The sequence below is a fragment of the Recurvomyces mirabilis genome, assembly GCF_035927965.1.
Source record: "Recurvomyces mirabilis strain CCFEE 5264 chromosome Unknown scaffold_29, whole genome shotgun sequence".
NCBI lineage: Eukaryota > Fungi > Ascomycota > Dothideomycetes > Mycosphaerellales > Teratosphaeriaceae > Recurvomyces > Recurvomyces mirabilis.
In genome coordinates, this window is record NW_027041963.1 from 170,152 (window position 1) to 196,645 (window position 26,494).

Here is a 26,494-nt window from a genome sequence, read left to right on the forward strand (position 1 = left end):
AACCTATTGCAGTGGCATACTGGCATACATTAGTCACGTCACTGGCGTGAAGTGCATCTGCCTTCGGGCCTAGCGCTGTATGAATGGAGATCTGCAGAAGTGATGATGCGTCTGTTGTACGTTGATCCATGCTGCTACCAGAGGATCTCGTGCAGCGAAGTAGTAGCCATTGCTGTTTGATGGGGGTCATCGGAATAGCTTTGGACAACCCCCTTCGCGGCGTTTCAATAACAGTGCCACCCGAAAGCGTCTTCTTACCCCATGCAAACCTCAGTCGTACCGACAACGTCCAACAAACCGAAGAGGTATATCGATTCCTCCTGAAACAGGCCATCACCCTGGGTGCTGCCAAGAGATAGTAGATAGGCTTGCGCTTTGGTCTGCGAGCGAGTATTCAATGCACTTCTCCTCATGGTACTCAGTTATGCTCGGTGAGTAATAATGCGAGACTCGAACAGACAGGTCTTTGCGGTTTCGGCCAATGACCATAGTCTACCACCTACAACGACGGCAATACTGGGATTCGAAGTGCTTTCATCAGGTATACGCTAGAGGATGGCACCACGAAGCGAAACCGAGAGGTGTGTATTTCACTGTCTGTTTGACCACCGGTGTTGAAGCGGAAGACATCCCGGCTGTGATAGATCGGCAAGCTTTCTTCGCTCACTTGACGTGAGACATCCGTTATTGGCGATTCTGTGGCAAAGGCTTTGGCAGGATATACCTGAACAACACAAGCGTCCGGGTCCATTACAAGGTGATAGATGCGGTTACGCAATTCTGCTGGCAGGTTGCAGAACAAGCAAGTCGTGCCGGAAGGTTCTGTCGAGCCCGCCGAGGAGGATTTGACGGCTTTTTTATTGTCCATGATGCACTGTCAAAGCTGTCAGCAGATTATTGCCTGTTGAGAAACTAAGGTGACTGCTTACCTTTATTGAGTGAGGGCGAACTATATCATTCAGTCGCTGGGAGCGGCTTCCTGATGAAGGGCCGCCTTCGATTGTGATGATGAAGTGTTTTCGTGTTCAAGTCTTGTGGTGATGAGGCTCGCTCCAGCACATCTACGAACTGGCGCCGCGCGTTCCGTGGTGGGACAAGCCCTTAGGGCAGGCACGACCGGTCACACCTACTTCATCTTGCTTGCTATAAGGAGCTCACCGGTCCACTGTACCACCACTCTCTCGCCACTTCTTCACCCTCTTCCTCAAATCCCCTTCAGACCGCTGCATGTAATTGATCTTCATATTTCTCGCCATAGCAGTGAAATCATCACCATGCTTCTCCACCAACTCAGCAATGAAAGCCCGCTCACCCTCACTCTGTCTTGGCTTATGCGTTTTCTTCGGTCGGCTCGCTTCCCGCTCAAGCTCTCTCACCACTTCCGTTTTCGCGCCAGCAGCATTCACATACTGAACATCTGTGCTCGCATGCTGGTTGAAAGCCACATCGTCCTTGTCCTCGCTGTCCAGCTCAGCCAGTGGATCATGCAAAGGATTGAGCTTCCGTCCATCCTCTACCACTCGCAAGATTTTGCCAGTCTCGGGATCCCTCTCAATTTTCGCTTCAGATAATTCAAGCTTCTCTGGCCGTCTCACATGGGCGATAGCCAAATCGTCGTTCTTCCTCGACTTCAGACCATCCTGCGCTGCCTCCTCACGCGCACGGATGATCTCTTCGGCTCTCTTCTCCACACCACCGGTATGCTTGTTCAGCTTGGACGCAAGACCTAAGCGCTTGTAATTCTGCTCAAGCGTTTGTGAATTGTCCCAGTTCTGTGCGATAATGGCATTGCCCAGGTGCAGCTTCTTCGACTTGGGCTTTCTCCTGACCTTGGAGATACCGGAGCGGTTCTTGCGCTTTTGTAATTCGCGACCCATGTTGTATTGAGATATGTCCCGATCTATGTAAGGAGCGATCTTCAAATTTCTTTGCATGTGCTCAAAATTTAGTTTGTCGGTAGAACATTTCACCGATCCGACGTCTCAAAGCTCTACTTCACGACGAGCATGAGTGGAAGTTAGGAGAGTTGTACACTTCATCTCCAAACGACTCGCTATCTACGTTCTGAAAAGGTAGCCAGCAGAGTATGTTGCGCCAATATGCCTACAGCTCTAGTAGTGCAATGCTCGCAATAATGGCGGCCAGCATGACCCGATACCTCCCCAGCCCGGATCCTCCTCTTCGATACAGATAGAACATTACCATCGCCAGAGCTGCGCTCCATGAATTCTCTCTACCACTGGGCTTCCATCTCATATCGTTGCCGATGTTCCTGCGTAACATGCCAGCGGAAGGCCAACAGGTAAGATCGAAACTGGAATAATTTTAGGTGATAGTTACCTGGTATTCGTGAGAGATTAAATTGCACGGATCCGAGCTGCGGCAGTGGGTCTGGTCATAGACCATGTTATTGTATCGTGAGTTCCAAACATACCGAGCCACATGGCATCACACCATCATCATTACTCCCACACCATAAAGCAGCTTCCAGTCCCATCGTAAGGAGTGTCTATTCCCTCATCCATATCAAGCACTGACGTCTGGAGGAGGCTTGGCAAACCAGTGCTTGAACCAGTTCACAGCCTGATCTTCAGCCTTCTTGCCTTGCTCAGCCTCAACCTTTTCATCTTCGTCGGCTGTCCACATAGTCAGTATATGTTATCACCACAGCAATGCTTTCAAAACCTACCCCTGACAGCAAATCCATGATGAGCACCATCGTACATCTCAAACTCGTGCTCGACGCCTGAGTCCTTGGTCTTAGCAGTCTTAGCACTTAAAATATCCTTCGTCTGCTTCGCCTGCTCGGGCGACATCATCTGATCATGCTCGGCCGCTGCGCAAGAGTACGGCAGGACAATCATCTCAAAGTCACCAGGGTACTTCATATTACTCGGGTGAGCCGTGAATCCACTATCCACCAACCTCTTCCCGTTCTTGGACTTGACCTGATCCCAGCAGAGTTCAGTCACGTACTTGCCGCCCCAGCAGAACCCGGCCGTCCCGACAGGTTTGTCCTTGGCTTCGTTCTCCTTGAGCGCCTTGAAGAAGGCGATGATGCGGGGTTTGCACTTCGACTCGCTGAGGTAGAAGAGGATGAAGGGTAGCCAGCGGAGGAGGTACACGAAGTGACCGACTTTGTAGAGGTTGTTCAAGAGACCAGGGGCGGACATGGCTTTGAAGGAGATCATGACCTCGTGGGGGACAATGAAGCCTGTATGCCGGGATCAGTATGATCCACGGCTGCTTCGTACCGAGGGTAATCGCTTACCTCCCATGAAATCTGGAAGGAAGACTTGGCATCCTGTTCGCTTGGCATATGCCTTTCATCGATTAGCAGAGTCCTCGTATCTCTCTACCAGGCTACTTACATCTGCCAGAAGCTTGTTGTTGGGAAGTGCCAGACCGAACGCATCTGGGATGATCACGATGATGCCATTGTTCGCTCCACCGTTCGGGGCATCTGCAATGTAGGTCTCAAGCCCATGTACGGTTGCAAACCGACCTGTCGCCTCGCCGCTGTGCAGCGAGCCCGTGGCACAGCACTGTCGTAGACCAGCCATGTTGGTGCGTGCAGTGAAAGGAAGTAAGACGGAGGAGGAAAATACTTGACCTTTGTGAAGCGGCTGCCTGCGACATCTATAGCTTAGGATTGTATGGTACGATTCGAGCTCCTCGGTGCTATAGGTTATCTCCAGTTCGACGGACCGCGATCATGCCGATCTCGGCACCGACGGTGCGGACGAACAACAGTGGATGCTATACGAGCCTGTGCCTAGCAAGCGACCTCATGGCAGGGTCTTGGTCACGGTGTGAGATTGAGTAGACAAGACTTTACCTTGTTGGGACGATCGTAAAGGCGGGAAGAATACGCCTTTTGAGCGATTTGTGAGCGATGGAGGTTGCCCGTGTCTTGGCCTGAAGAAAAAGACATTTCTCCCGCAAGCTCGAATCCTTACTTTCTTCGCCCACTCAATCCATTGGTCACAATTGTCCAGGCATCGTTTGAGCACAGCATGGTATGAAATATACTATGGCATCCCCGCCGATACATAGCAGAGGCTGAGAAGAGGTAGGTGCACGCCGATGCCAGCAATTTTGCCACTGGTGTAAGCAAGGCGGAAGCCTATGAACAGGTTATCGAGCATGCCAGAACACTTTTCGACGATCAGCGCAACTGGGTGTGGTAGGCAGAAGACAAACATCCGACGGTAGCACGAATAATGAACTAAGACGATGGTCCTCCAGCAATACAGCGAACACAGCTTCTCTTCTCTGGCACGGCTACAAGTCTTTACCAGCTCCTAGCAATCAAGTGAACTGGGCTGGCTTCTACGTCCTCGACAGATCAAAGACAAATCAACTGATTCTTGGTCCTTTCCATGGCAAGGTAGCATGCCAGACAATAGCCTTCGGACGAGGAGTTTGTGGTGCTGCAGCGGCAAACAAGACTACACAGCTAGTACCTGATGTGGAGAAGTTTCCAGGTCACATTGCCTGTGACGGCGACTCGAAGAGTGAGATTGTGGTGCCGATAGTGAAGGATGGAGCCGTGAGTAGGCCAATGACTTGAGGTGATGGGTTGTGCTGACATGTTGCAGATTGTGGCAATTATTGATATTGACTGCGCAGTCGTGGATGGGTTCGACGAGCAAGATCAAAGGTCGCTCGAACGACTTGCGAGTATACTTGCAGATGCCTGTGATTGGTAGACATCACACCCTTCATGCCCGTCCGCATCTGCACCGAAGTATCATGCCGTGCCGGTAGCTGACTGTGAGCGCCACGGTCTCATATTGGAGCCATAGCCCGTGATATTGGAGAGACAGGGATGCTTGAATGCCACAGAAGGAAAGACCACGCAAGTTGGACACACGCTCCAGCTGGCGAGGACTCCAAGAGCTGACAATACAGCTCCCAAGGTGGCGTTCGGCAGTGCAGTATACCCTAGGTAGCCCTCCAAGCAACTTTTACGCACATCACATCACCTTGCTCACGCCACTTGTGCTGTGCCTTCCCGAGAATCACAGCATGTGACATCCGGCAGCGGGACATGCAAATGCAAACAGCAAGCTCAAGCTACTGACCAACAAACAGACCGAACCCAGTCAAATCAATACGCACATCCGGACATGCGTCCTACAAGAGCATCCTTCTTTTCCTACACATACGCAACATACCCTTGCAATCGCCATCAATGACCACATCGCTCTACCACGAAGCCCCCTCTCCCCTCCACGGCCAAGGCCTCTTCGCCAACACCGACCTCCCACCCGGCACGAAAGTCCTAGAAGAACGCGCGACCTGGCGGATCTCAAATAAGCTCCTCAAATCCGACACCCAACTCCTGACCTCCTTCCGAGCACTCCGGCCCAAAGACCGCGACAGCATCCTGACTTTCAGCGGCGGCTTCGACGACCCCTCGAGTGGGAATAAAGCCTTAAATACGTCGACTAAGAAGGATGCGGCGAACAGGTTACGGGAGATTCTCGATCGCAACGCTCAGGTTGAAGAGGAAGGTGTAGTGATACACAAGACCATTGCGAGGGTGAATCATGCTTGTCTCCCAAATAGCGAGTTGAGCGAGTCCTCGGACGAGAGACTCGCTTACCTCTTCACGACCGTCCAGGTGAAAAAGGACGAAGAGCTGACGATCAATTACCACGAACCCTTCGCCCCCTTCCCAGCCCGCGCGAAATTTCTCGGCAAGATCTACCGCATCCCGTCGTGTCGCTGCCGCCTTTGCAACCTCCCGGCATCCGAGCGACAAGCCTCAGATAAACGACGAGTGGACATACTAATCTACCTCAACTGCCTCAACCAAGCCTATCAAAGTGCGAAACATGCTCGGCTCCGCCGCGAGTTACCGGAGTCGGCTTTCGCGACGATGGCGGGCGGGGTACTAGTCATGATTGAGAAATTGGAGAGGCTGGTGCAGGAAGAGGGGATAAGTGGGGGCCCATTGTTTGCGATTTATGGACCGGCGTTTCATGCGGCGGAGGCTATTCAGGAGATGGGGGCGGCGAGACGATATGCGAGGAGGTTGGTGGAGGTGGGGAGGTTGTTGGGGTTGGGGAGGATGGTTAGTGCGAGGGCGGTTTTGATTGCTACTGAGGAGGAGGGGGAGGTGGGGAAAGGGAGTGAGGGGCGTGGGGTTGGGGGTGAGGATGTGAATATGGAAGGGGATGGCAAGGATGGTGTGGAGAGTGAGAACGAGGAAGATGATGATGATGATGTGGAGAGTGATGATGATGCTGACGACAGCGGTGAAGACGAAGACGATAGTGACGGAGAAGATTTGGACATGGCTGACATCAAGCACAAATTCGACGAGATCGAGCAAGCTCTCAGCCGACTCGGCATGACGAGGTCGTAGTAGACCGATATCGTCAGACTTGCTTGAGTCCTAATGCTACTCTCGCTGGACATGACGTTTCAGCCGGGCCACGACGAAGACAAGGACGGCGACGATATTGCTTACTACGGAGCATGGGAACCTGTCTTCGAGCAAGGCATCTTCAGACTCCTCTAGATCTATATCATCGCGGCTAGATGAGGTAGATAGATGCGATATATGTCCCAAGTCCCAGCACAGGCGGCCAAAGTCAGGCACCCATCCCATCCCACAATCACGCCCTCCAAAACACCTCGCTAAGTCGCAGGACGCAAACACATTTACACCACACCGCCCAGCCCTCCATAATCCCAGTACCAAGCACCGCCCCAAACCTATCACAGAACACAACCTCAATACTCCTCCTCCTCACTCTCATCCACGATCCTCTCCTCGATATGTTTTTCCCCCTCCTCACTCATCTCCTTATAAGTAGCCCAACTCAACAGCCCAAAAGCCCCAATAATCAACAACCCCCCCGCAATCGCCGCCGTAGTCAAAGGACTATACAACGGCGGCGGCAACATCTGGTCGCACAACGCGACCAGGAAAATCGTCAACAACGCCGCCACGGAACTGAGCACGGGGCTCGTAAGGGAAATCAACACTAGAAAGGAACCAGAGAAGATGGCGTTCGCTGACACGGAGATCAGGAGAACCCAGGCTGCTTTCCCCACTGGAAGGGCGAAGCTCTCGATTCCGGTGAGGTGGAGGATTGGGAGCGGGATCCAAAGCACGAGGAGGGTAAAAGAGCCCATGAGAGAGCCGAAAGTATTGGCGAACAGCATCCCCTTCTCCGGCGGGCAGCTTTCGGGCGGGCAAGCGACTTTCTTGTACAAAACCTCGTAGAACCCATACAACACCGACCCTATCCCGATGACGATATTCCCCAGCGCCCGATTCCCCGCCTCCACGTCCTCAGGTGCATGAGGCCCACCACTGCCGCCGCCGGATTTAGAGCCGTGTTTGGCTGGCGCAGAGCCCGAGTCCCCGTAGGCTACTACGAGGACGCCGACGATTGCTATGCCGACGGCGAGGACTTTGGAGAGGCGGAGTTTCTCGTGGAGCATGGGGATTGCGAAAGCGTAGGCGAAGAAGGCGGAACAGTTGTATATAGCGGTCAAATCGCTCGCGGTTGTGAGGTCGACGGCGACGTACCAGCTCCCTCCCGCTATCGTCAGGGCGCAAGTTACATAGGCGGTGGTGCGGAGGAAGTAAGGTATGGGACTCTTCTTGGATTGCAGCGGGGAGAGATTGAGGGTGCGATGTTCGATCATCTGGCCCGTTTGGCGGAGAAGTTGAGTATGGCGGCGCCAGAAAGCGGGCCAGGGTTGGCGCCATTTCTGGAGACGCAGGATCAGGAGTTGAGTGGGCCAGAGCAGGGACCAGGAGCCGTGGGTGAAGTAGAGCATGCAGTAGGGCTTCTTCCAGCCGAGGTTGTGTTGGATGTAGACCGCCGTTTCGGTTTGGACGGCGAAGGAGACGAGGCTGATGCCGAGGAAGATGGCGGCGTATGTATATCTCTTCCGTGTCGCGGCACGAGCCATTTCGTCCGGGTCTCGTTCGTGGAAACGGGAGGATCTTCTGTGGGAGAGTGAGGGTTCCGAGGGATCATCATGTTTATCGTTTTGTGAAAGCAAAGGTGAATGCTGTCCACCGTGGCCGTTCATCGCGGTGGATGATTTTGAGGGTCTTCGTAAATCTGATGGCATGTCTCTTTCTTCTAGGTCGTCTAGATCGTCGTCGTCGTCGTCACCCCAATGCTCGAAATCACTATCCCCTTCCGCTTCGCCTCCCTCAGCTGCTTCTCTCCCGTGACCACTGCCTTTGTCGTCAGCTGCTCTTCGCCCGCTGCTGAACTGATCTGGATGTGTGAGGTCGGTGAAGGGACTCGGTTGGCGCGAGTGGTCTCGACTCAGATGCACCAGGTCTGAGGATGATCCGCCTGTGCTTTCGATGTCGTGGAAGTGGTCAGGTGGTAATAACGATGGTTGCCTTGTGTGTTGGTGTTGATGATTACTCGTAGGGTATGAGCGCAGCGGGACCGAGTCAGATAGTTGTGCTGGTTTAGGCATGCATGCGGTTGGCGACAAGCATGTAATATGGCAGGTCGTCCTTATTATCTGTACTAATGCTGTGTGTAATTGTAGGCGAGACAGTCCAGTATTTTTTGGGTCAAGTAGTCTTACACGGCAAGGTCTGATTGGATGACTTGGTATCGCTGGCGCAAGGGGAGGTATTTCTAGCTACTGTACACAAAGGCGTGATCGTTGGATTTGCATGTGCTTCTCCGTCTCGTCTCATCCCATTCAGGGTCAGGGTCACACACAGCGGCGGCGCGCGGCGTTCGGGATGCGAGCTGACATGATCACTTGGCGAAAGCGTCTCTCCTGAACTACATCCACTACCTCGTATCTCACGAATGTACAGTAACAGCCTTTCGAACCATCCAGATTACAGGCCAACAATGTGGTCGATGGAGGATGGCCGCCGGAGCCATGTTCGAGCGATGAGAGATACAGTATCATGCATATACTGTTCGGAGATAGCTTTTCTAAATGCCGTCCACAATGACAACCCGGAAAGGCAGGAGGATAAAGTATAACATATGACGTGCATTCGCAACAGCTCCTCTCTACCATATAACTCCCCCAATGCTAAAGCTTTCCTCTCGATCCCCTTCTGCCATCCTCACGAACACATTCTCCCGCACCTTCTCCACCACTGTACCATCCAAAATGCCACTCATGACAGGAACCGGCAAGCCCAGAGTCATCCTAGGCACAATGACCTTGTAAGCCATGCCAATCAACCACCACGTACACAAACCCCAGTCCCACTAACATCCCCGCTACCCAGCGGCCCCAAAGCCTCAGACGGCGCCCGAATCACCTCACTGGACACCTACAATAGCATCCTCGACAAATTCCAATCCGCCGGCCACAACGAAATCGACACCGCCCGCGTCTACGTAGCGGGCCAATGCGAAGCCTTCACCCGCCAAGCCAAATGGCAAGAACGCGGCCTCTCCTGCGCCACAAAATGGTACCCGAAAGAGCCGCACGCACACAAAGGCGAGAAACTAGAGGAGATGCTGGATAAAAGCCTCAGCGAACTCGGAACCAAATGCGTGGATATCTTCTACCTGCATGCGGCGGATAGGAGTATCCCGTTCCAAGAACCGTTGAAGAAGATGGATGAGATGCATAAAGCGGGGAAGTTCGTGCAGTTCGGGCTTTCGAACTTCACCGCTTTCGAGGTGGCGGAGGTGGTAATGTTGTGTCGAGCTAATAATTGGGTGCGACCGACGGTTTGGCAGGGGATGTATAATGCCATTACTCGCTCCATCGAGGGGGAGTTGATCACGGCGTGTAGACGTTACGGGTTGGATATTGTGGTGTACAATCCTATTGCTGGGGGTTTGTTTAGTGGGAAGTACAAGAGTACGGAGGTGCCGGCGGAGGGGCGGTATAGTGATACCCATGCGACGCAGGGGAAGATGTATCGGCAGCGGTATTTCAAGGATGCGACGTTTGATGCTTTGAGGATTATTGAGCCCGTGGTGCAGGAGCATAATTTGACGCTGTTGGAGACGGCGTTTCGGTGGTTGACGCATCATAGTCAGCTGAATATTAAGGATGGCGGGAACGATGGGATTATTATTGGGGTGAGTAGCGAGCAGCAGCTGGAGCAGAATCTCAAGGATTTGGAGAAGGGGCCGTTGCCGGAGGAGGTTCTGAAGGTGTTGGATGAGGCGTGGTTGGTCGCTAAGCCTACGACGGCGAATTATTGGCATGGGGTTTTGGAGTATGGGTATGATACTCGGGCGGCGTTGGGGTTGGATAAGTGAGGAGGGGGGAGACATTGTAGTGGTGGGGCTGGGGATGTGGAAGGGAATTGAATCGTGCAGAATGGGTGGAAGTGAAGGTTCACGATGATGATGGGATGGGATGGGGTGGATGGGGCATGTTATGCTAAAGAGTATGATATCATATCACCCGTACGACCGAAACCACTGCTGAAGCTCAAACTAGGCATTCCGCCACTTCGCGAGCATGGAGTCCCTGATCCCACGTCCCAGGCGCTCTCGCAGTGGATGCCTCATCCATCGTCTCTCCATCTCAAGTTACCAATCGAAGCGGATGAGGCGTGATGTAGACGACATGTCCTCCGAAGGCACATCCCTGGACATGCTTTCTTCTCCCTGCATCCCGCGGATCGATGATATCTGTTCATTATCTACTCTTGTGTCCAGTCGGTAGACGTGTACAGCGATTGACCATAAGACGATTGCCCTGTGACTCGGTCCTCTCGAGGGCGATGATGCGAGTGGTGATTCTGGGCACGAAAGCCGTCGATAATCCGCTTCTCCTGATCTACTTCTCCCTTGCCATGAGGATGAATTGATATGATCCCGTGACCTCTCTGTGACCAGTCAATGGGTATATGAGGATGGATCATGAGAACTGTGAGTATTAAATAGAGTACAACTACATTACAGCCCGGTAAGCTCCATAAAAGCCTACCCGGTATGGACAGCCTACCCACGATCCCTCTATCCTCTATTTCAATCTCACTCCATCATCATCATCCACAGCAGACAGGCTCGTAAGTATCAAGATCATGCTGCCATTACCCACAAGACGCCAAAAGATGCATGCTCGTCAGCTCTTGATGGAGCCTCTTCGGTATCCCAATCCCAATAAATGCATCAAACGCCAATGCCATTCGCCAGCCCGGACCACCAACCACCTCAGCGCGTGACCTGCTAGATCCCACGCGCATTGCTGATCTTGTACGAGCCGACGGTGTATTGGAAGAAGTTTGTTGGGCTGGAACAACTCAATTAGCACGTTTCATGAACGGCGTGAGATAATCGAATAGATATACTTACAGCTTGGGCTTGACAGCAGCGGACAGCTCAGTGGCGCCGTGCTCAGCAGCCGCGAGCGCATTGGCGGAGAAGTCAGAGGCGCTGTGCTTCATGCTCCAGGAGGTCGCGTAGCCAGCTGCGCCGAGGGTGGCAAGGACGCCGGATGCTTTGAGGAAGGCGGACATTGTTGTATGTGGTTGATGGGTGAAGTTTTAGTGGTTTGAGTGCGAGGTGCCGTTGCGTTGGTTGATGATATGTAGCGAGTGTGATGGAGCGTGTGATCGTTTATTGTGAGAGAACGGATGTGAAAGAAAGCGCAGGTGAGTGACCGAGCAATAGAAAACGTATATACCCCTTCACCAACCACACCAAACTTTTTCTTGTCGCAAGGTGGCACAAGCGTCTAATTAAAGCACAATCCCGGCGGTCAAGTCAGCCTTGCGCCGTCGCCGCCGAACAACACGAATCCCACCGCCCTCCCAAACCAACGGAACCATCGTATAACCACTCCCCGCCCACGCCCAAAGCTGCCAGAACAAAATAAACATCACCTCGTCTCTCAACACCCCAGCACACGATTCACAATCTTGAGCACTCATGGTAGCGGTATGCGCGTTGAACACACCATGACTTTAGCCTGAGAAATCACTCCTGCACCTGCAGCGGCCCGCTCAGGAACAGGCAAGCCGCCGCAAGCCACTTCTCGTTTTGTACATCCGATCATCTCTCGGTCGGCAAGTGGGGGAAGTGCCGAATAGGTGCTTTCTAGAAGAACTTTGCTGGTGTGCGCCACCTGGTTGGGAATGTCGTGTCGCTCACCGTTCCATGGACATAGGAAAGAGCTGGAGTGGTGCAACTACGCCGCCCATTTTCGCCATCCCCAGAGGCTCTATAATGAGGCCCATAATTCTTGGACTGATATCAGGCCAAGTCAGCGTCCGTTACACTCGAGAATGAGGCGAGACAGAGACCGACGAAGCACGAGATGGTATAGAATGTACCATAGGCCGGCAGGGCAGCTATTAATGATGGCTTCAGCGACGCTTGACCGACACGCGAGCAACTGCTCCCAAGCTGCTACAGTACTTCCACGGCCACGTGATGGCGCCCCAGTCACAGTCGAGAACAACAGTGTCATGATCTCGTTTGCATTCCATATGTTCTATCTTGTTTCGCTTATACACAACGGCATTCCACTTTGCAATCCCAATGATGCTCCTTCCTCATTCACTCCCACAACAGGCCGTCGACCTAGATGAGCTGCACGAAAGCGCGGTTGAGCGGCGAACGAAGGGGCTTGACGTCCTTGTAGAACTCGATGGTGGCAACGGCGCGCTTGGAGATGCCCTCGGGGGTGAACTCGAATTTCTGGAAACGAACATTAGCAACGGGTCTCCTCTGCATTTTCAGCTTCTCGTAGCAGCATACCTTGTAGACCTCCTTATAAGGACCCGAAGCACCAAACCTGTTGAGACCAAACTGCTCGTGCGAGTACTTCTCCCATCCAAGCGTGCTCATGACCTCGACGGACAACGCGGGGATGCCATCAGGAATGACAGACATCCTGTACTCCTTGCTCTGGGTATCAAACACCTCCACACAAGGCATGGAAACCACACGAGCGGTAACACCGTGGTTATCCTTCAAGTACTTGACAGCCTCGTAACAGATCGACACCTCCGAACCAGTAGACACGAGCGTAATCTGTGCCTCCTTGTTCTCGATCGCCGTGTAACCACCCTTGATGGCGTTCCCGATCGTGCTGCCCTCGAGCTGCGGCAGGTTCTGACGGGTGAGAGCGATGATGGAGGGGGTCTGAGTGGATGTAAGAGCAATGTAGTACGCAGCCGAAGTCTCATTGCCGTCAGCCGGACGCCAAACCATGCAGTTGGGCAGAGCACGGAAGTGAGCCAGAGTCTCGATAGGCTGATGCGTAGGACCGTCCTCACCCAGACCAATGGAGTCGTGGGTAGCGACCCAGATGACTCGCTGGTGGCTCAAGGCGGACAAACGAACGGCACCGGCGGCATAGGAGACGAAGTTCAAGAAGGTACCACCAGCTGGGATCACGGTGCCGTAGGCGGCCATGCCGTTCATGGCGGCGCCCATGGCGTGCTCGCGCACACCGAAGCGCATGTAGCGACCGCTCCACTCACCGATACCAGTGCTTGGGGGCTGGAAGTCGACGGCGGCCTTCCAGCGAGTGTTGTTGGAGCCAGTCAAATCAGCGGAGCCAGACATCAGCTCTGGCACAGCCTCGTAGATGGCCTCAAGTACGGACTCTGACAGCTTGCGGGAAGCGATGGCCTTGTCTGTGGGCTTGTAGACGGGCAGCTTGTTTTGCCAGCCCTCGGGAAGCTTGCCTGTGAGACGGCGCTTGAGGTCTGCGCCTAGATCCTTGTGCTCACCGCAGTACTTCTCCAAGAGCTGGTCCCACTCTTGCTCGGCGGCGGCGCCCTCGGACGCGTGCTTGTGGTACATGTCGTACACCTCTTGTGGGACAACGAAAGTCTGGTTGGGGTCGAAGCCGAACTTCTCCTTGACCTGCTTGATATCGTCCTCCTTCAATGGGTTGCCATGCACACCGCCGGTGCCCTGGAGCTTGGACCCGAACCCGATGGTGGTTGTGAGACGGATCATGGAAGGCTTGTCCTTCACCTCCTTGCACTTCTTGATGGCCGCCTCGATGCCCTCAAGGTCGTTGTCACCGTCCTTGACCCACTCGGTGTGCCAGCCGTAAGCCTCAAAACGCTTGGTGACATCCTCGGTGAATGCGCACTTGGTGTCGCCGTCTGCAGGTATAATTAATGTATGCTCGAGCACTCATGCTGTGACCACTTACCAATGGAGATGTGGTTGTCATCGTAAATGGCAATCAGATTGCCGAGCTGCAAGTGACCAGCCATAGACGCAGCCTCGCTAGCAACACCCTCCATAGCACATCCATCACCGAAGAAGGTATATGTGTGGTTGTTGATCAAGTCGAAGCCGGGCTTGTTGAATGTGCCGGCAGTGTGGGCCTGGGCAATGGCAAGACCGACGGCGTTGGAGAAACCTTGGCCAAGAGGACCAGTGGTGACTTCAATGCCGGGTGTGTCATGTGCCTCAGGGTGACCTGGTGTAATGCTGTCGATCTGACGGAACTTCTTCAGGTCGTCGATGCTGACCTCGTAGCCGAAGAGGTGGATGAGGGCATACTGGAGCATGCACCCGTGGCCATTGCTGTTGAGCTTTGATCAGCCATTGCCCGAGACATCCAAGACTTCTCTTGTGTATGGCTGTTGACCTACGACAACACGAATCGATCGCGGTTGATCCAGCTTGGGTTCTTGGGGTTGAAAGTCATGAACTTATTGAACAAGACGTGGGCGACTGGTGCCATACCCATGGGCGCACCAGGGTGGCCGGAGTTGGCTGCGAACGTGGCATCGACCTGTTGTTCAAAGCATAAATATCAGCCATTGTCCATACTTTTGTAGCTGTACAAATAAAAGTTGTTGAGCTTGTGTCAATGTATACGTACGGCCAATGTTCGAATGGTGTTGATAGCCTTGTGATCTACTTCGCCGTAGTTGCCCATCTTTGCGGTATTGTGCAATGGTTTGATGGAGGAAAGTAACTTGTTGTGAGGCAAATCAAAAGATCTGGTTTGTCTCGTCGAGAATTTGAGTCTGGTTGCGTCAGGGTAGGGCCCCACCAAAGCGTTGTTGGTGGGATGCTTTTCCGTCGGTGTCTGGTTTTGCCGATAAGAAGGGAGATTCAGGCAGAATGGCCTCTTGTTTCGTGCACGTTGCTTTTCGCTCTTGACACACACGCGAGATAGCGAAGAGAAATATGATTGTCGTTCTTTATTATCTTCTGGCCGGAGTGCGATCAATTTCCTTCGTCGAGCAAGTTCAGCATACCTCTGGTGGAAGCTCCGGAAGTACTACAGTACAGCTCACCATTGCCTTACGAATGTGTTAATCAGCCGGCTCAAATCGGCATCGTAAAAAACCCTCGACATCATTCTGCGCACTCCGAGCTCCAGTAGTGCAGCGTGACCATGTGCAGTCTTGGCTGCTATCCATGACTTGGTCCCTTGGAGCAGTATCTCCGTCACCAGAGCGCTCGCCAGAAACCATACCACCGTACAGTACACGATGTTTACGGCCCAAGCTTTTTGTGGGTCTCCACGTGAGTCGACCATCTAAGCGCCGAGCCTCACCATCAGCCAACGACAAGCACGATACCACTAAACATGCAGATAACCGCCATGCGCGGACTTCTGCAAATACCAACTGGCCGCAATGACGACGAGCTCGGCGCCAATGTATCGTTGGTGGACAGCGCCTCACGCTCTCCTCCCCATACATATCCTACACGTCGCCGCGTCGTGTCGTCGCCTGGTAAGATCGCTCCCTCACGTCTCTCACGAATCTCCTTGTGTATTTCCCTGTCTCTTGTCTCTTTTGCCCTGTTGATCTTTACTTTCTTCTACGCTGCTGGTTCAGCATAATGCTTTTATTCACTTGATCTTCAAACATAGCGTATATATCCACTTTCCCTTGGACTCGGGCATGATAGACTGTACTATAGGACTGGTGATACAATGCCAATCATCAGAAGTCGGGTTGATGGGAGAATAAATGAACATACTGGCCGAAGATTACTGCCGCGAGACTCTTTACCACAACAGCTGCAGACCGCCCTACCAGCATGTGCACAACCATGTCTCACAAACTACATACATCAACAATACCCCGGCTGCTCCGGTAGCAGCAGTATTGACTGCTTCTGCACCAACTACAGCTATGATGGCTACACACTTGGTGAACTGGCTTTCATCTGTGTGCAGGAGGATTGCTCCGGACCATCACAGACACAACAGCAGAATGCATACGGCGTATGCTCTGCTCAAACGAGTGCAGTGGCGGCGACTCATAGCACACTCACATTACCAGCAGCTGCGACGAGTACCTCTTCGAGCGCCACACGCTCGAGCAGTTCCTTGCATACCACGAGCACGTCAGCAGCGGTGATTGCATCACAATCTGGGACAGCCACCCAGTCCTCTTCGACCGCTTCTTCGCTTGCAACCTTCACAGTTAGTCCTACCTCACTTCTAGCAAGCTCAACATCGGCGCCGTCAACATCTTCCACAGCTGCTGCAACCAGCACGGCTGGGAATGGAGCTGTTGCGGCCTCCACGCCTGGCTCCTCAAATCTGAGCAGTCTAGCAGCTGTTGACGTCAGTATTGGTGCATTCGGCGGACTCGCCGTGATCATGACCCTCGTCTGGTGCTGCATTCGAGCGAGACGGCAGAAAGGCATCTGCAAGTCTCCCAAGTCACCACACGATTCTTACGACTTTGTTGACGATGCACCACCTCGATTCTCGCCTTTCAACTACACATATGCAGACCCTCGAGGACCCTTGGGCGGTCTCAGTGGACGACGAGCCGAGCTACCTACAGACAAGAGGGCCAAAAGCGAATGGTATCATCAGCAGTTTCCAGAAACTGCCCAAAACGAGAAGACTGATGCTCTTCGACTTTTCCATGGACCACACCACTCTCCAGCTGTGAACAGAAGCAACGAGACCTTGCGCACTGTTTCACAGCTCTTGCCCGAGAAGCCAGGCGAAACGCCACCACGACCTTCGACTAAGCAATTCACTCCCACGATGAGATCGCCCGAGACTTTCTTCGAGGAGTATCGGCAGCCTGGTCTGGCAGCTGCTACGATGTCTTCTGGGCATGTTCCACCCATGCCATCGCGAACAAAGCAGAATTCGCCCATTGCGCCGCTAAGCCACGATACCACAGTTCCCGAGAGTCGCAGACCACCCACGACTCAAGCACACGGACCAGCACCACCAGTGCTGAGTCCGGACACTAGAAATCAACCAGTTCAACGCTCCTTCACAACTTCGCCAGAAGATCTCAAGCCACCTACGCTGTCAGTCAAGCCGCCAAGAAAAGCTTCTCGTTCTGTGCTCAGGGTGCCATTGCCTATCAGAGTCTCCTCTCCACCATTCGAAACACGTAAAGTAGATGCACCGCCAAAGTCTGGCACCTCTTCCAAGTCCGGTGGCAGCTTTCTGGACTACTATGCCAGTCCTGAAATCGACCTAGGTGTTGGACCACTAGGCTCACCTCTCACACCCATCTCACTCGAGCCACAACGGCGTGGCAAAGCTCCGCCAGCCGCTATCACGGTCACAAAACCGACATATCCACCTCGAGCAGTGCGTCGTGGTTCCAGTAAACGAGAGTCCGCCGGAAGTGATACCAGCTTCGAGAGCACGGATCCAGATGAGCCAACGCCACCAGATGAAGAGGACAAGCAGCTCAGTCCAGTGGCCGAGCACTCTCCCATAGCACGAGTGAAGTACCCAAAGATACCTCGAAGCTCAAATCAAGCCATACCGCGGAGTCCGCCCATGCAGATGCCATCGCCAACATATTCGCCAAGTCGAGGTAGAAGAACACAGCAATCGCAAGACGATCGCGCTGGGCTCCCAAGCCGTGCTCGACCCTTGCAGCCAACGACGCCAGAACATCAGATCAGCTCGCCTACTTCGAGTCTCGGCGGGACGACTCTGGCGGCCAAACGTCGAGGTGATAGTGCTGAGGCTGACAAGAGATTGTTCATCGATACCTCTCATCTGCGCTCAGCAAGTCGTCAACCAGTCGAGGACAAGACCGCGGCTACCCCACCACGCATCAGTAGTGCGCAGAATGGCAGGCACGACTCTCCGCTCAAAGGCTACGGCCGAGTCACAAGCGCCGCATCAGGACGGCCACCATTGAGTGGCGGACGCCGCCGCACGAACACATCCTCGAATGTCATACTCACACCTGAGATGAAGTCGCCTGGTCCCACCGCCACGGTAGTACAATATGTCCACGGCCCAGACGGACAAACACATCAGCAAGTCGTGCTCAAGAGTCCACTGTGGGAACCTAAGTTGACACCTCGCCGACATGGAGAGGATCTGTATCTGGAGGTGGGGATGGCGAGTCCTGGGGTGGTCAGTCCTACTTCGGCTACTAAGACGCCTGTTGGGCAAGCGCCCATGAAGTCGCCGTTGACGAGGGTGCAGAATGTGCCACGATGAGATGGGAAAGTGAAATCGTTGATCAGATTTGGGTTGGCGGCATAATTTGTTCTTTATTGTTTTGTGCTGCGTTCGAGCGAATTCACTTCTCTTGCATAGTATGCCGGGCATGTCGAATCAGCCTCGCTCTTGAATAGGCGCCCGCATCCACTTGGTCCAGAAGTCATCCGATTCACAGGAAGGAGATTGCTTCGAAAATTCTTGCTTGGAACAGCGACTGCGCTGTCTCCGACACTGGTTCTACTATGTCCTGCCTGCTTTTTTCTTCATACATGAGCTCTCGATAGGTAAAGAGTTCTCCGCAGTCGTCAAAATTCTTCACAATTCCTCAACGCGTCGATGAGATTAGCACGGTAACGTACAAAACCAAAAATGGGAGCAACGAAAACCACAGGATACTCGGCCCTCTGTCGTTTCTCGCCGTCATATTCGCCCTGCAGCCATCCGGACCGACTACTGTGTGTTTTGTATCCTTCAAAGTGTAGACTGCTCTCTCGTAAAAGCCGCCGTCATGACTTCGCAAGAATCTCGTTGGTACATGACTGCCTCGTTGCCGAGACAGACCATCATTCGCTGCTCGGACGCATTCGCCACAATTACATTGACCCAGCACAATACATAGCCATCGCTATTAGATTATTCCAGATCTGCACCCCCTTGATCAGAAAAGCTCTATCTTTTTGGGAACGAGGTCTTGCATGCTGGAATCCTTCACCGCCGGAAGTTAGACGAAGCCTTTGTATTGATATCGCACTGTCCGGTAGAAGAATCCCCGATGAGGTTTGAGTAGTATGGTCTTCATATCCGGTATCGATAACGCGATAACATCACCTTTCTCAACTACGGCCTCGGCAACTCCGAAATGCGACTGATTCGTACAGAACAATGCACCATTACCCTCCAATTTCGGTGCACCCATGTCACGGAGGCGCAGCCACTGGATGCACTCTTGATCTTGCCATCCCCGGAAGCAGTGCTCAAAAATTCTCCTCCGCATGGCATAGCCAAGGAGGATGGCGCCAGAGACTCCCAAGGTCTGGGCACTTTCGATATATTGTTCGAGGCCATCGAGCAATGAAGCCTTTCCCCCGGTGGTCCATTCGAGCGCCCGAACGAGCGCACTACCAACACCGACCTGATCGTACGGGTAGTTAGCCTGTCGGAAGCTTTCTCTCATCATGCCAATGGCCTGTCTCCACTCTCCTTGATAGGTCACCGAATGCCGAAGAGCCAAATCATCGTGAAGCTCAGTCATGGCAGACGTGCCTTCAATATTTCTCCGAAAGAGTTCTGCCATTTTTTGGGCCAGCATTCCAACCAGTGGGGCGTAGCGGCTAGCAGCACCACCAGCTGGAATCATGTTACTGACCTTGCCAACTTGATATATGTAGCGGTGCAGCACAAGAGAAGGCGTGGAGAGACCATCTTGCTTTCGCATACCCTCGAAGTTGTCGTGAGGAGGAGGCAGATCCTGCTTTGCGAATGAGGTGGCCTGCTCAAGCTCGCTCAGACTACGACGTAATCTTGCGGCGTCGTCCGCAAAGTTCATGGCCCAGCTTGGTACCATTACGGACGACGGATTATCGGATGATATCGCCTCTATATGACTCATGCCCTGGTATAACCTTGGCACGGGAAACAAGGCGAAGCTATCCGCCGACTGTAAGCATATTTTTGTGGCCAGAGCATAAACCTCTCCAGTCGGCATTGAATAGTCTGGCTTGAGGAGTCCCACCTGGCTGGGCTTCAATAGTCCCAACACGCTGTACACCTTGTCCCTCATGTCAAGCGCTTGACAGTCTGCTGTCAGTCTCACAGCTTCGAGGAGATCCACTCCTCGATCCTTGTGCATCTTCGCGAGATGTGCCAATTCGTCTATTCGTGAGAAGAACCCGGAGGTATCGTGTTGCCTGAGTCGTGTAATCTTCTCCGCATCTTCAAGACTCACGGCATAAGCACGAAAGCAAATGACTGGGGTCGAGCTAGCGACCACGTATTCTTGTACTGTCCAGGCCCGTTTCCACCACGATGGAATCGTATTCCTCGTAGCAGATTGGAATGATCTATTGCTGAGGCATGAGATGTGTACAGTACATTGTGGGTCAGGACTAACGTACCTGTTGATATGATGCTGCTTGGCCCAAGTCGCGGGGTCGCTGAGCACAGAATATAACGATGGCTGCTCGTCTGTAACATCCATACCCTCTCCAAGCCAGATTAGTACCCGGGCTGCGGTCCTGTATATCTCATTCATAAACGCCACTTGGTGATTACGCTCTGCTATAGAATGTTGGTTCATGCAGATAGCATCAACCCAGAGTATGCGCACTTGATCTCGACGTCGGATATATCTTAGGGCCGCAAGAAGGTTGTCAGTGACCTGCATATAGTATTCGTTCACCAATATCGCATTGTCTTTTGTAGTATTACCCCAGGTATACGACAAAGCTTCGTAGGTCGGTCCATCCGCCAAAGACTGTATAGACAGGCTACATCGTATAGGGCTATCGAATTCGCCAGGCAAGAGGCGAAGCAGCCGCGTTTCCTGTGGCTTCAGGCCGTGCGGAGGGGATGGATAAAATGCGGTGAGCTTTCGCTCCGGGACCTCAGCATTACGGATGGTCGATTCCGTCGTGGGCTCATCAGCCCAGACGGTATCGGGCCAGTCATTGTCGTCGCTATCGCTGTCCATATCCGTGTGCTCGCCTCCAGACGAGTCTATGTCGGCTACAGGAGAGCTGCACTGCACCGGCAGGCTATCATCGGTCCAGTGAGACATGGCTCGGTGCACAGTTTGTGAGTTGAGCAGCGTGGGAAAATTATCAGAGGACCGGTGCGCGGTAGATACGAAGCTCTTCGCTCAGGACTTGAGGCCGCACTGCACAGCCCTCGAGCGGAGTAGCTCACGCCACTGCCTACCCGGCATGAGCTATCAGGGAGAACGAGGACGAATGGATGCTCTCGCTGTTGCCCTGGAAAGCCTGCCATGACCGTCTTGCTCGTATACAGCTACTTCAACTAGTCAAGGTGGGTCATTAGTCGCAAAGTCGATGGGTTGGGGCTTAAGAAGAAAGTCGAATGGTGGTGACCTCAGCACAGTACAGTCTCTCGGTGCACATACCACTTTCAAGAAATCATCCCGTGGGAATGAGGTTGCATCCGATGCACAGAGGATTGTACATCCGTTCCTTTATGTGCAGAGCTCGAGCATCTTGTGGAAAGAGAAAGACTACGACACTGAATTGGCTCGAGTATACCTCATTTCGCTGACGCTACTGCTAACAGAAATGCAACACGACTGGCGCATGTACAATCTTCACGAGTAGAGCACGACCATCGACCTACTCAAGCATTGGTCTGATAAAGCGTAATGATCAGGGTGATTGTGTTGCAGTCTATAGCTACACTACTCTGATAACCTGCGGCTTGCAGCCTCTAAGCTGACCCCAATCCACACCAAGCATACAAGCAAAAGTCTTGTACCTATAGAGTGGTTGTTTGTCGTGCGAAGCCACCTCTTCCAATACAATTGTCTTGAACTGCTTGGGCGTTGTAGACACTACAGCCACAACGTCATTTCCCTCCACAAGGTCATAGTATATGCCTATGCGTCCTTCTTTCGTGCTGAAGAGCTTAGTATGATCACGGAAGGGCGAATACCATTCACGCGAAGCAGCTGAATGGGACTGATGCGCATCTGGTAGAATAGACTCCCAGACGGCGTTGTGGTAAGTGTCTCGAGACTCACAATAAGCCAGCACTCCCGCTCCTAGACACTCTCGAAGATGGGAGGCCGAGATAATCCGCACGACAGATGCCTGAGCTGCAAGCGATCTCGCCTCCTTAGATGTGGCCGAGCGAGCTGCAGCAAGCGCCTCGGGATCAACATGCTTCATCAGTGAGAGGTCGCTAAGCTCGCCGACACGGTCAATGAGTAGAGCTTACACTACTGCCTGCGGTACGCTCCATAAGTGCCAATTTGAGCTCCCGAGCCATATCGGGCGGTAGCAGCGACAGGATACCAAAGATTCGATCACCGGGCAAAGTGGCCTGTCGGCCCTGCGTGAATTGCAAAGCACGTTTGAGCGTGCTATGGCCGTCGCCAAACAGCATTCTGAACTGGTGGAGGATGTCTATGCTGGCCAAGAGTTCCTTACTCAGACTCGAGCCGGGTAGCTCGAGCCGAAATAGGATGTCAATGGAGATCGTGTACTGCTCGAAGCAGATCCAGGCCTCGACTGATGGCACCACGACCTCCTGTAACGTCCATACACGGTGCCACCATTTCGGCTGCGTACGGGCAAGAGCTTCTTCGAAGGCTTGGCCTATCAGTTCTCTCTCACTTCGCAGAGTTAGGGAGGGCAGGGACGATGGTTTGAGGCTTGTAGCTGAGATCATCAGGTATAGCATCGGTGTCACCCAGCCATATGATGACTTTCCGAGGCCAGTTGGTATATATCACGCATGACGCCAATCTGTTGGGATCTCTCCTTTACGGAGAGCTGATTGATACATAGTGCGTCGACCCAGAGAATGCGATCCCGGTCGGGGTAGCGCAAGCGACGTAAGGCGCAGAATAGATTATCTGTCACCAGAATGCGATCATTACCAACCAGGACATACCGCTCCTCTGCTCGCGCCCCCTAGGTATACGACAAAGCTTCGTAAACCAGTGTAGCGTCCAAGAGGTGGATTGACATGGACACCCGTATGGTCTCGTGAAAGCCGTCCGCAAGGAGGTGCAGCAGGCGGATCTCACGTGTTCCGGGCTGGAGGGGGCCGAGATGGATAGTATGATGTGAAGTTGTGAGCAGAGAGTGTGGCCGGGGGTGGTGGCGATAGGTTTTGTATCGAGGCCAGATCGATTGAAGACCCATCGGCCCAAAGCTCATTGTATAAGTCATCGAAAGGGTCTTCATTGGGAGAGCCCAGCTCGTCCGTACCTGAATTGTCACTAAGGGACTCATCATCACTTTCATGGTCAGCTTGTGAGAGTGAAGCCTCTCTTCCAGACTTCATGCTCTCAGACATGCTGTTTCTGCAATTGTTGTCAGTATGTAGTGGGACGAAAGGCAAGGTTTCATTATGGGATAGAGCTCTGATGGACGACATGCAATGCAATGATGCGGCGGGCGAGGCTGCCTCAGCTCATGCGCGTTGCGGCATTGCGATGTGAGAGGTCAAAGAGGTCCGGGATCCTGAGGCCGACATCATCTCAAGAGGCAGCCATCCGGAGGCCAGAGTCGCAGCGACATTGTTGTTGTAGTCTTTACGCCGTTCCACTGCTCACTTTGGCATAGGTACTCGATATACTAGGAATGTCTCAGCGCCACATCTCAAGCGTCCCGTCCAAACCAGGAAAGGCACACAAGCAGGAATCACATCCCTGCTTCGCCGCCGCCACGACCGCCATCAAAACCCGCCGAGTCTCCGATACCCCAGATCAAGCCTACCAAATGAAGAAGTCCAAGGGCATCAGAAGACCCAAACCCATCATCTCGGTACACCACCACCAAACATAGACATCACGGACAAGGTTCACAAACCACAATCTATCGCTTTCGGACAAGTCAAGCCGGAATGGGGATGAAAATAGAGTGATAACGTTGTCCAATCCCGGTCGATTAATATTTTAGCCAGCAGAAGCCCGACGATTCGGTGCAGGTACAAGTACAGTACTTTGCAGTGACAGCGGGCTACTCTCGGCAGCCGGGAAGTTAGAGTGCGTCATTGGGCCAGAGGCGTAAAGTTAGCAATATCGAGGTCTGCTGCAGGAGAGAGTGGTTGTGGGTAAGCGTGGGATGGGGAGGATAGATTCATATTCTGTATAATGGTATCAATTCATATTTCATATTCTGTATAATGGTATCAAGCTCTTGTTGTATTGTTATGATATATGTAGACGACCATCGTGATCCGCCATCTCGTGCAGTCAGACTGTGCATACAGCAGATACCAAGCAAGCTCCACGGCCCGCAACTCACGTGCAACAGACACCTCGCTACTCATGTCCATGGCCATCCTCACAGCTCTGCCTTCGCTGGCAGGCAGCAAGAAACGTTTCAGTTCTGCTTCAGCGGCAGCACCCCAACGCCCATTATCTGTAGTATCCGTACAACCTCCACAGATCGAGCTCCCGGAAACAGAGGATTACGATCTAGGTTACGACCCCGCCAGCTTCGAGACAGCCCAGTATCACTATTCTACTACTTCGCGCCCGACGACTGCGCCCGGCGAACAAAGTCCTGACTCGCCGACCCTGGGATCGGCCCACCCTTCGCCAACCTTCCCGTCAGCCAAGAAGGCGGGTGGTGGGAAAGTGTCAGAGGCAGACGGCGAGGCGCAACGGTGGTGGGAGAGCAAGAGGAAGCAGGAGATGGCCATGGCGTCTGCCGTGATGGAGACGGGTGGGGAGCATGGGAAATCCAGTCATACGGTAGGAGGATCAGAAGAGGCACTGCCCACAACGACGACAACGACAACATCGCGACCAACCACCACCACAACACCACCATCCAGCAGTCACGCCGTCAACCCCGCCACCATCCCAATCAGAACCAGCTCTTCCCACGCAACAGAACAGCGAGACAGCTATCGAGAACCAAGCTACACCCCCTCCAGCCCAACTCAAATGCGCAGTCCCAAAAAACACCGCAGTCTCATGAGCGTCCCCGAAGAGAAGAAACACAGCAAACGAGCCAGCATGAGCACAAGCACAGCCGCACACCCCGACGAACGGGACTGGCTAACCCAAATCCACCGAACCAATGGCTATCCCCACGATCGTGAAAGCAGAGATCGAGGCTACAGCAGCGGCAAAGAACGAGCGAGTCGATATACTCCATCAACATTCTCCCAACAGCCCACCCTCACCCCAACAGCACCTGAGCCGAGCCGGCAAAGCACTGAAAGGACCAGCACAGACCTCATCGACGAACCGGCCGGTAGTAGCTGGTCCAGCGAAAAAGAGACGATCCTAAAGGGACCCTTTGACTACCTCGAATCCCACCCCGGCAAAGACATCCGCACCCAAATGATCCACGCCTTCAACGCCTGGTTGCGTGTCCCCGCCGCCTCTCTGGCGATAATAACAAAAGTCGTCGCCCAACTCCACACCGCCTCCCTCCTCATCGACGACGTAGAAGACTCCTCGCACCTCCGCCGCGGAGTCCCCGTAGCCCACCACATCTTCGGCGCCGCCCAAACAATAAACTCCGCAAACTACGTCTACTTCTGCGCTCTACAGGACTTGCTTACACTGGAGAACCCCGAGGTCATCAAGATATATACGGACGAACTCCTCAACCTGCACCGCGGCCAGGGCATGGACCTCTTCTGGCGCGACACCTTGACCTGCCCCTCCGAAGACGACTACCTCGAAATGGTCGGCAACAAAACGGGAGGCTTATTCCGCCTCGCCATCAAACTCATGTGTGCCGAATCCCCCTCCCACAACTTCGCCCCGTCCCCCGCCCACAGCCCGGGGAGCGACAGCGCCGGAAAACCAGACTACATCCCCTTGGTAAACACCATGGGCCTCCTCTTCCAAATCCTCGACGACTACCGCAACCTCGACTCCCCCACCTACACGGCCAACAAAGGCCTTTGCGAAGATCTGACCGAGGGCAAATTCTCCTTCCCCGTCATCCACGCCATCCGCTCCGATCCCACCAATCTCACTCTTATCAATATTCTGAAGCAGAAGACGGAGAATGAGGAGGTTAAGAGGTATGCGGTAGCTTATTTGGAGAAGTGTGGTTCGTTTGCTTATTCGCGGAGGGTTTTGAGGGGGTTGACTAAGAAGGCGTTGGGGTTGGTGGAAGGGGTGGATTTGAGGTTGGGGGGGGAGGGGAAGGGGGAGGGGGTTAGGGGGATTTTGGAGAAGATGAGGGTGGAGAGGCAGCAGCAGCAGCAGCAGCAGGGGAGGGAGAGCGTGAGTGTGTGATCTTTTCCCCTGTTTGTATTTGTGTGGGGGGGGGGTGAAGACTCTAAGCCGCCGCACTCGCCTACTGTTGGTGCCGGGTTTCTTCTCCTTGTTGGTTAGGGGCGTTGAGGGGTTTACGGGCTATGGGATGGCATGGCATGGGAAGATTTTTGCAAATAGTGTAGCCAGGCAGGGTAAGCT

At 53.4% G+C, this 26,494-nt stretch overlaps 12 protein-coding genes across 12 annotated transcripts; 4 read left to right on the plus strand and 8 right to left on the minus strand.

The window, feature by feature from the left end:
* Positions 1–1,154: 1,154 nt before the first annotated feature.
* nop16 (Ribosome biogenesis protein Nop16) lies at positions 1,155–1,877 on the minus strand (the record flags this gene model as incomplete). The annotated part of the gene is made up of 1 exon (XM_064841787.1): positions 1,155–1,877. One exon carries the CDS (start codon positions 1,875–1,877, stop codon positions 1,155–1,157), a length of 723 nt encoding a protein of 240 aa, XP_064690622.1.
* Positions 1,878–2,526: 649 nt separating this feature from the next.
* On the minus strand, positions 2,527–3,563 carry LTS14_009105 (uncharacterized protein; the record flags this gene model as incomplete). Its single annotated transcript, XM_064841788.1, has 4 exons — positions 2,527–2,636; positions 2,690–3,214; positions 3,272–3,323; positions 3,372–3,563. 4 exons carry the CDS (start codon positions 3,561–3,563, stop codon positions 2,527–2,529), a joined length of 879 nt encoding a protein of 292 aa, XP_064690623.1.
* Positions 3,564–5,197: 1,634 nt separating this feature from the next.
* LTS14_009106 (uncharacterized protein) lies at positions 5,198–6,376 on the plus strand (the record flags this gene model as incomplete). The annotated part of the gene is made up of 1 exon (XM_064841789.1): positions 5,198–6,376. One exon carries the CDS (start codon positions 5,198–5,200, stop codon positions 6,374–6,376), a length of 1,179 nt encoding a protein of 392 aa, XP_064690624.1.
* A 371-nt stretch (positions 6,377–6,747) lies between these two features.
* Positions 6,748–8,469, minus strand: LTS14_009107 (uncharacterized protein; the record flags this gene model as incomplete). The annotated part of the gene is made up of 1 exon (XM_064841790.1): positions 6,748–8,469. The coding sequence occupies one exon, from the start codon at positions 8,467–8,469 to the stop codon at positions 6,748–6,750; it is 1,722 nt and encodes a 573-aa protein (XP_064690625.1).
* Positions 8,470–9,132: 663 nt separating this feature from the next.
* On the plus strand, positions 9,133–10,244 carry LTS14_009108 (uncharacterized protein; the record flags this gene model as incomplete). The annotated part of the gene is made up of 2 exons (XM_064841791.1): positions 9,133–9,188; positions 9,254–10,244. The coding sequence occupies 2 exons, from the start codon at positions 9,133–9,135 to the stop codon at positions 10,242–10,244; spliced, it is 1,047 nt and encodes a 348-aa protein (XP_064690626.1).
* A 918-nt stretch (positions 10,245–11,162) lies between these two features.
* LTS14_009109 (uncharacterized protein) lies at positions 11,163–11,452 on the minus strand (the record flags this gene model as incomplete). Its single annotated transcript, XM_064841792.1, has 2 exons — positions 11,163–11,226; positions 11,289–11,452. The coding sequence occupies 2 exons, from the start codon at positions 11,450–11,452 to the stop codon at positions 11,163–11,165; spliced, it is 228 nt and encodes a 75-aa protein (XP_064690627.1).
* Positions 11,453–12,518: 1,066 nt separating this feature from the next.
* On the minus strand, positions 12,519–14,473 carry TKL1_1 (Transketolase; the record flags this gene model as incomplete). The annotated part of the gene is made up of 2 exons (XM_064841793.1): positions 12,519–14,059; positions 14,110–14,473. The coding sequence occupies 2 exons, from the start codon at positions 14,471–14,473 to the stop codon at positions 12,519–12,521; spliced, it is 1,905 nt and encodes a 634-aa protein (XP_064690628.1).
* An 80-nt stretch (positions 14,474–14,553) lies between these two features.
* Positions 14,554–14,847, minus strand: TKL1_2 (Transketolase; the record flags this gene model as incomplete). The annotated part of the gene is made up of 2 exons (XM_064841794.1): positions 14,554–14,700; positions 14,791–14,847. 2 exons carry the CDS (start codon positions 14,845–14,847, stop codon positions 14,554–14,556), a joined length of 204 nt encoding a protein of 67 aa, XP_064690629.1.
* A 1,011-nt stretch (positions 14,848–15,858) lies between these two features.
* On the plus strand, positions 15,859–18,369 carry LTS14_009112 (uncharacterized protein; the record flags this gene model as incomplete). The annotated part of the gene is made up of 1 exon (XM_064841795.1): positions 15,859–18,369. The coding sequence occupies one exon, from the start codon at positions 15,859–15,861 to the stop codon at positions 18,367–18,369; it is 2,511 nt and encodes an 836-aa protein (XP_064690630.1).
* A 724-nt stretch (positions 18,370–19,093) lies between these two features.
* LTS14_009113 (uncharacterized protein) lies at positions 19,094–21,148 on the minus strand (the record flags this gene model as incomplete). The annotated part of the gene is made up of 2 exons (XM_064841796.1): positions 19,094–20,432; positions 20,487–21,148. The coding sequence occupies 2 exons, from the start codon at positions 21,146–21,148 to the stop codon at positions 19,094–19,096; spliced, it is 2,001 nt and encodes a 666-aa protein (XP_064690631.1).
* A 622-nt stretch (positions 21,149–21,770) lies between these two features.
* Positions 21,771–22,779, minus strand: LTS14_009114 (uncharacterized protein; the record flags this gene model as incomplete). Its single annotated transcript, XM_064841797.1, has 2 exons — positions 21,771–22,259; positions 22,315–22,779. 2 exons carry the CDS (start codon positions 22,777–22,779, stop codon positions 21,771–21,773), a joined length of 954 nt encoding a protein of 317 aa, XP_064690632.1.
* Positions 22,780–24,382: 1,603 nt separating this feature from the next.
* Positions 24,383–26,314, plus strand: BTS1 (geranylgeranyl pyrophosphate synthetase; the record flags this gene model as incomplete). Its single annotated transcript, XM_064841798.1, has 1 exon — positions 24,383–26,314. The coding sequence occupies one exon, from the start codon at positions 24,383–24,385 to the stop codon at positions 26,312–26,314; it is 1,932 nt and encodes a 643-aa protein (XP_064690633.1).
* Positions 26,315–26,494: the final 180 nt, after the last annotated feature.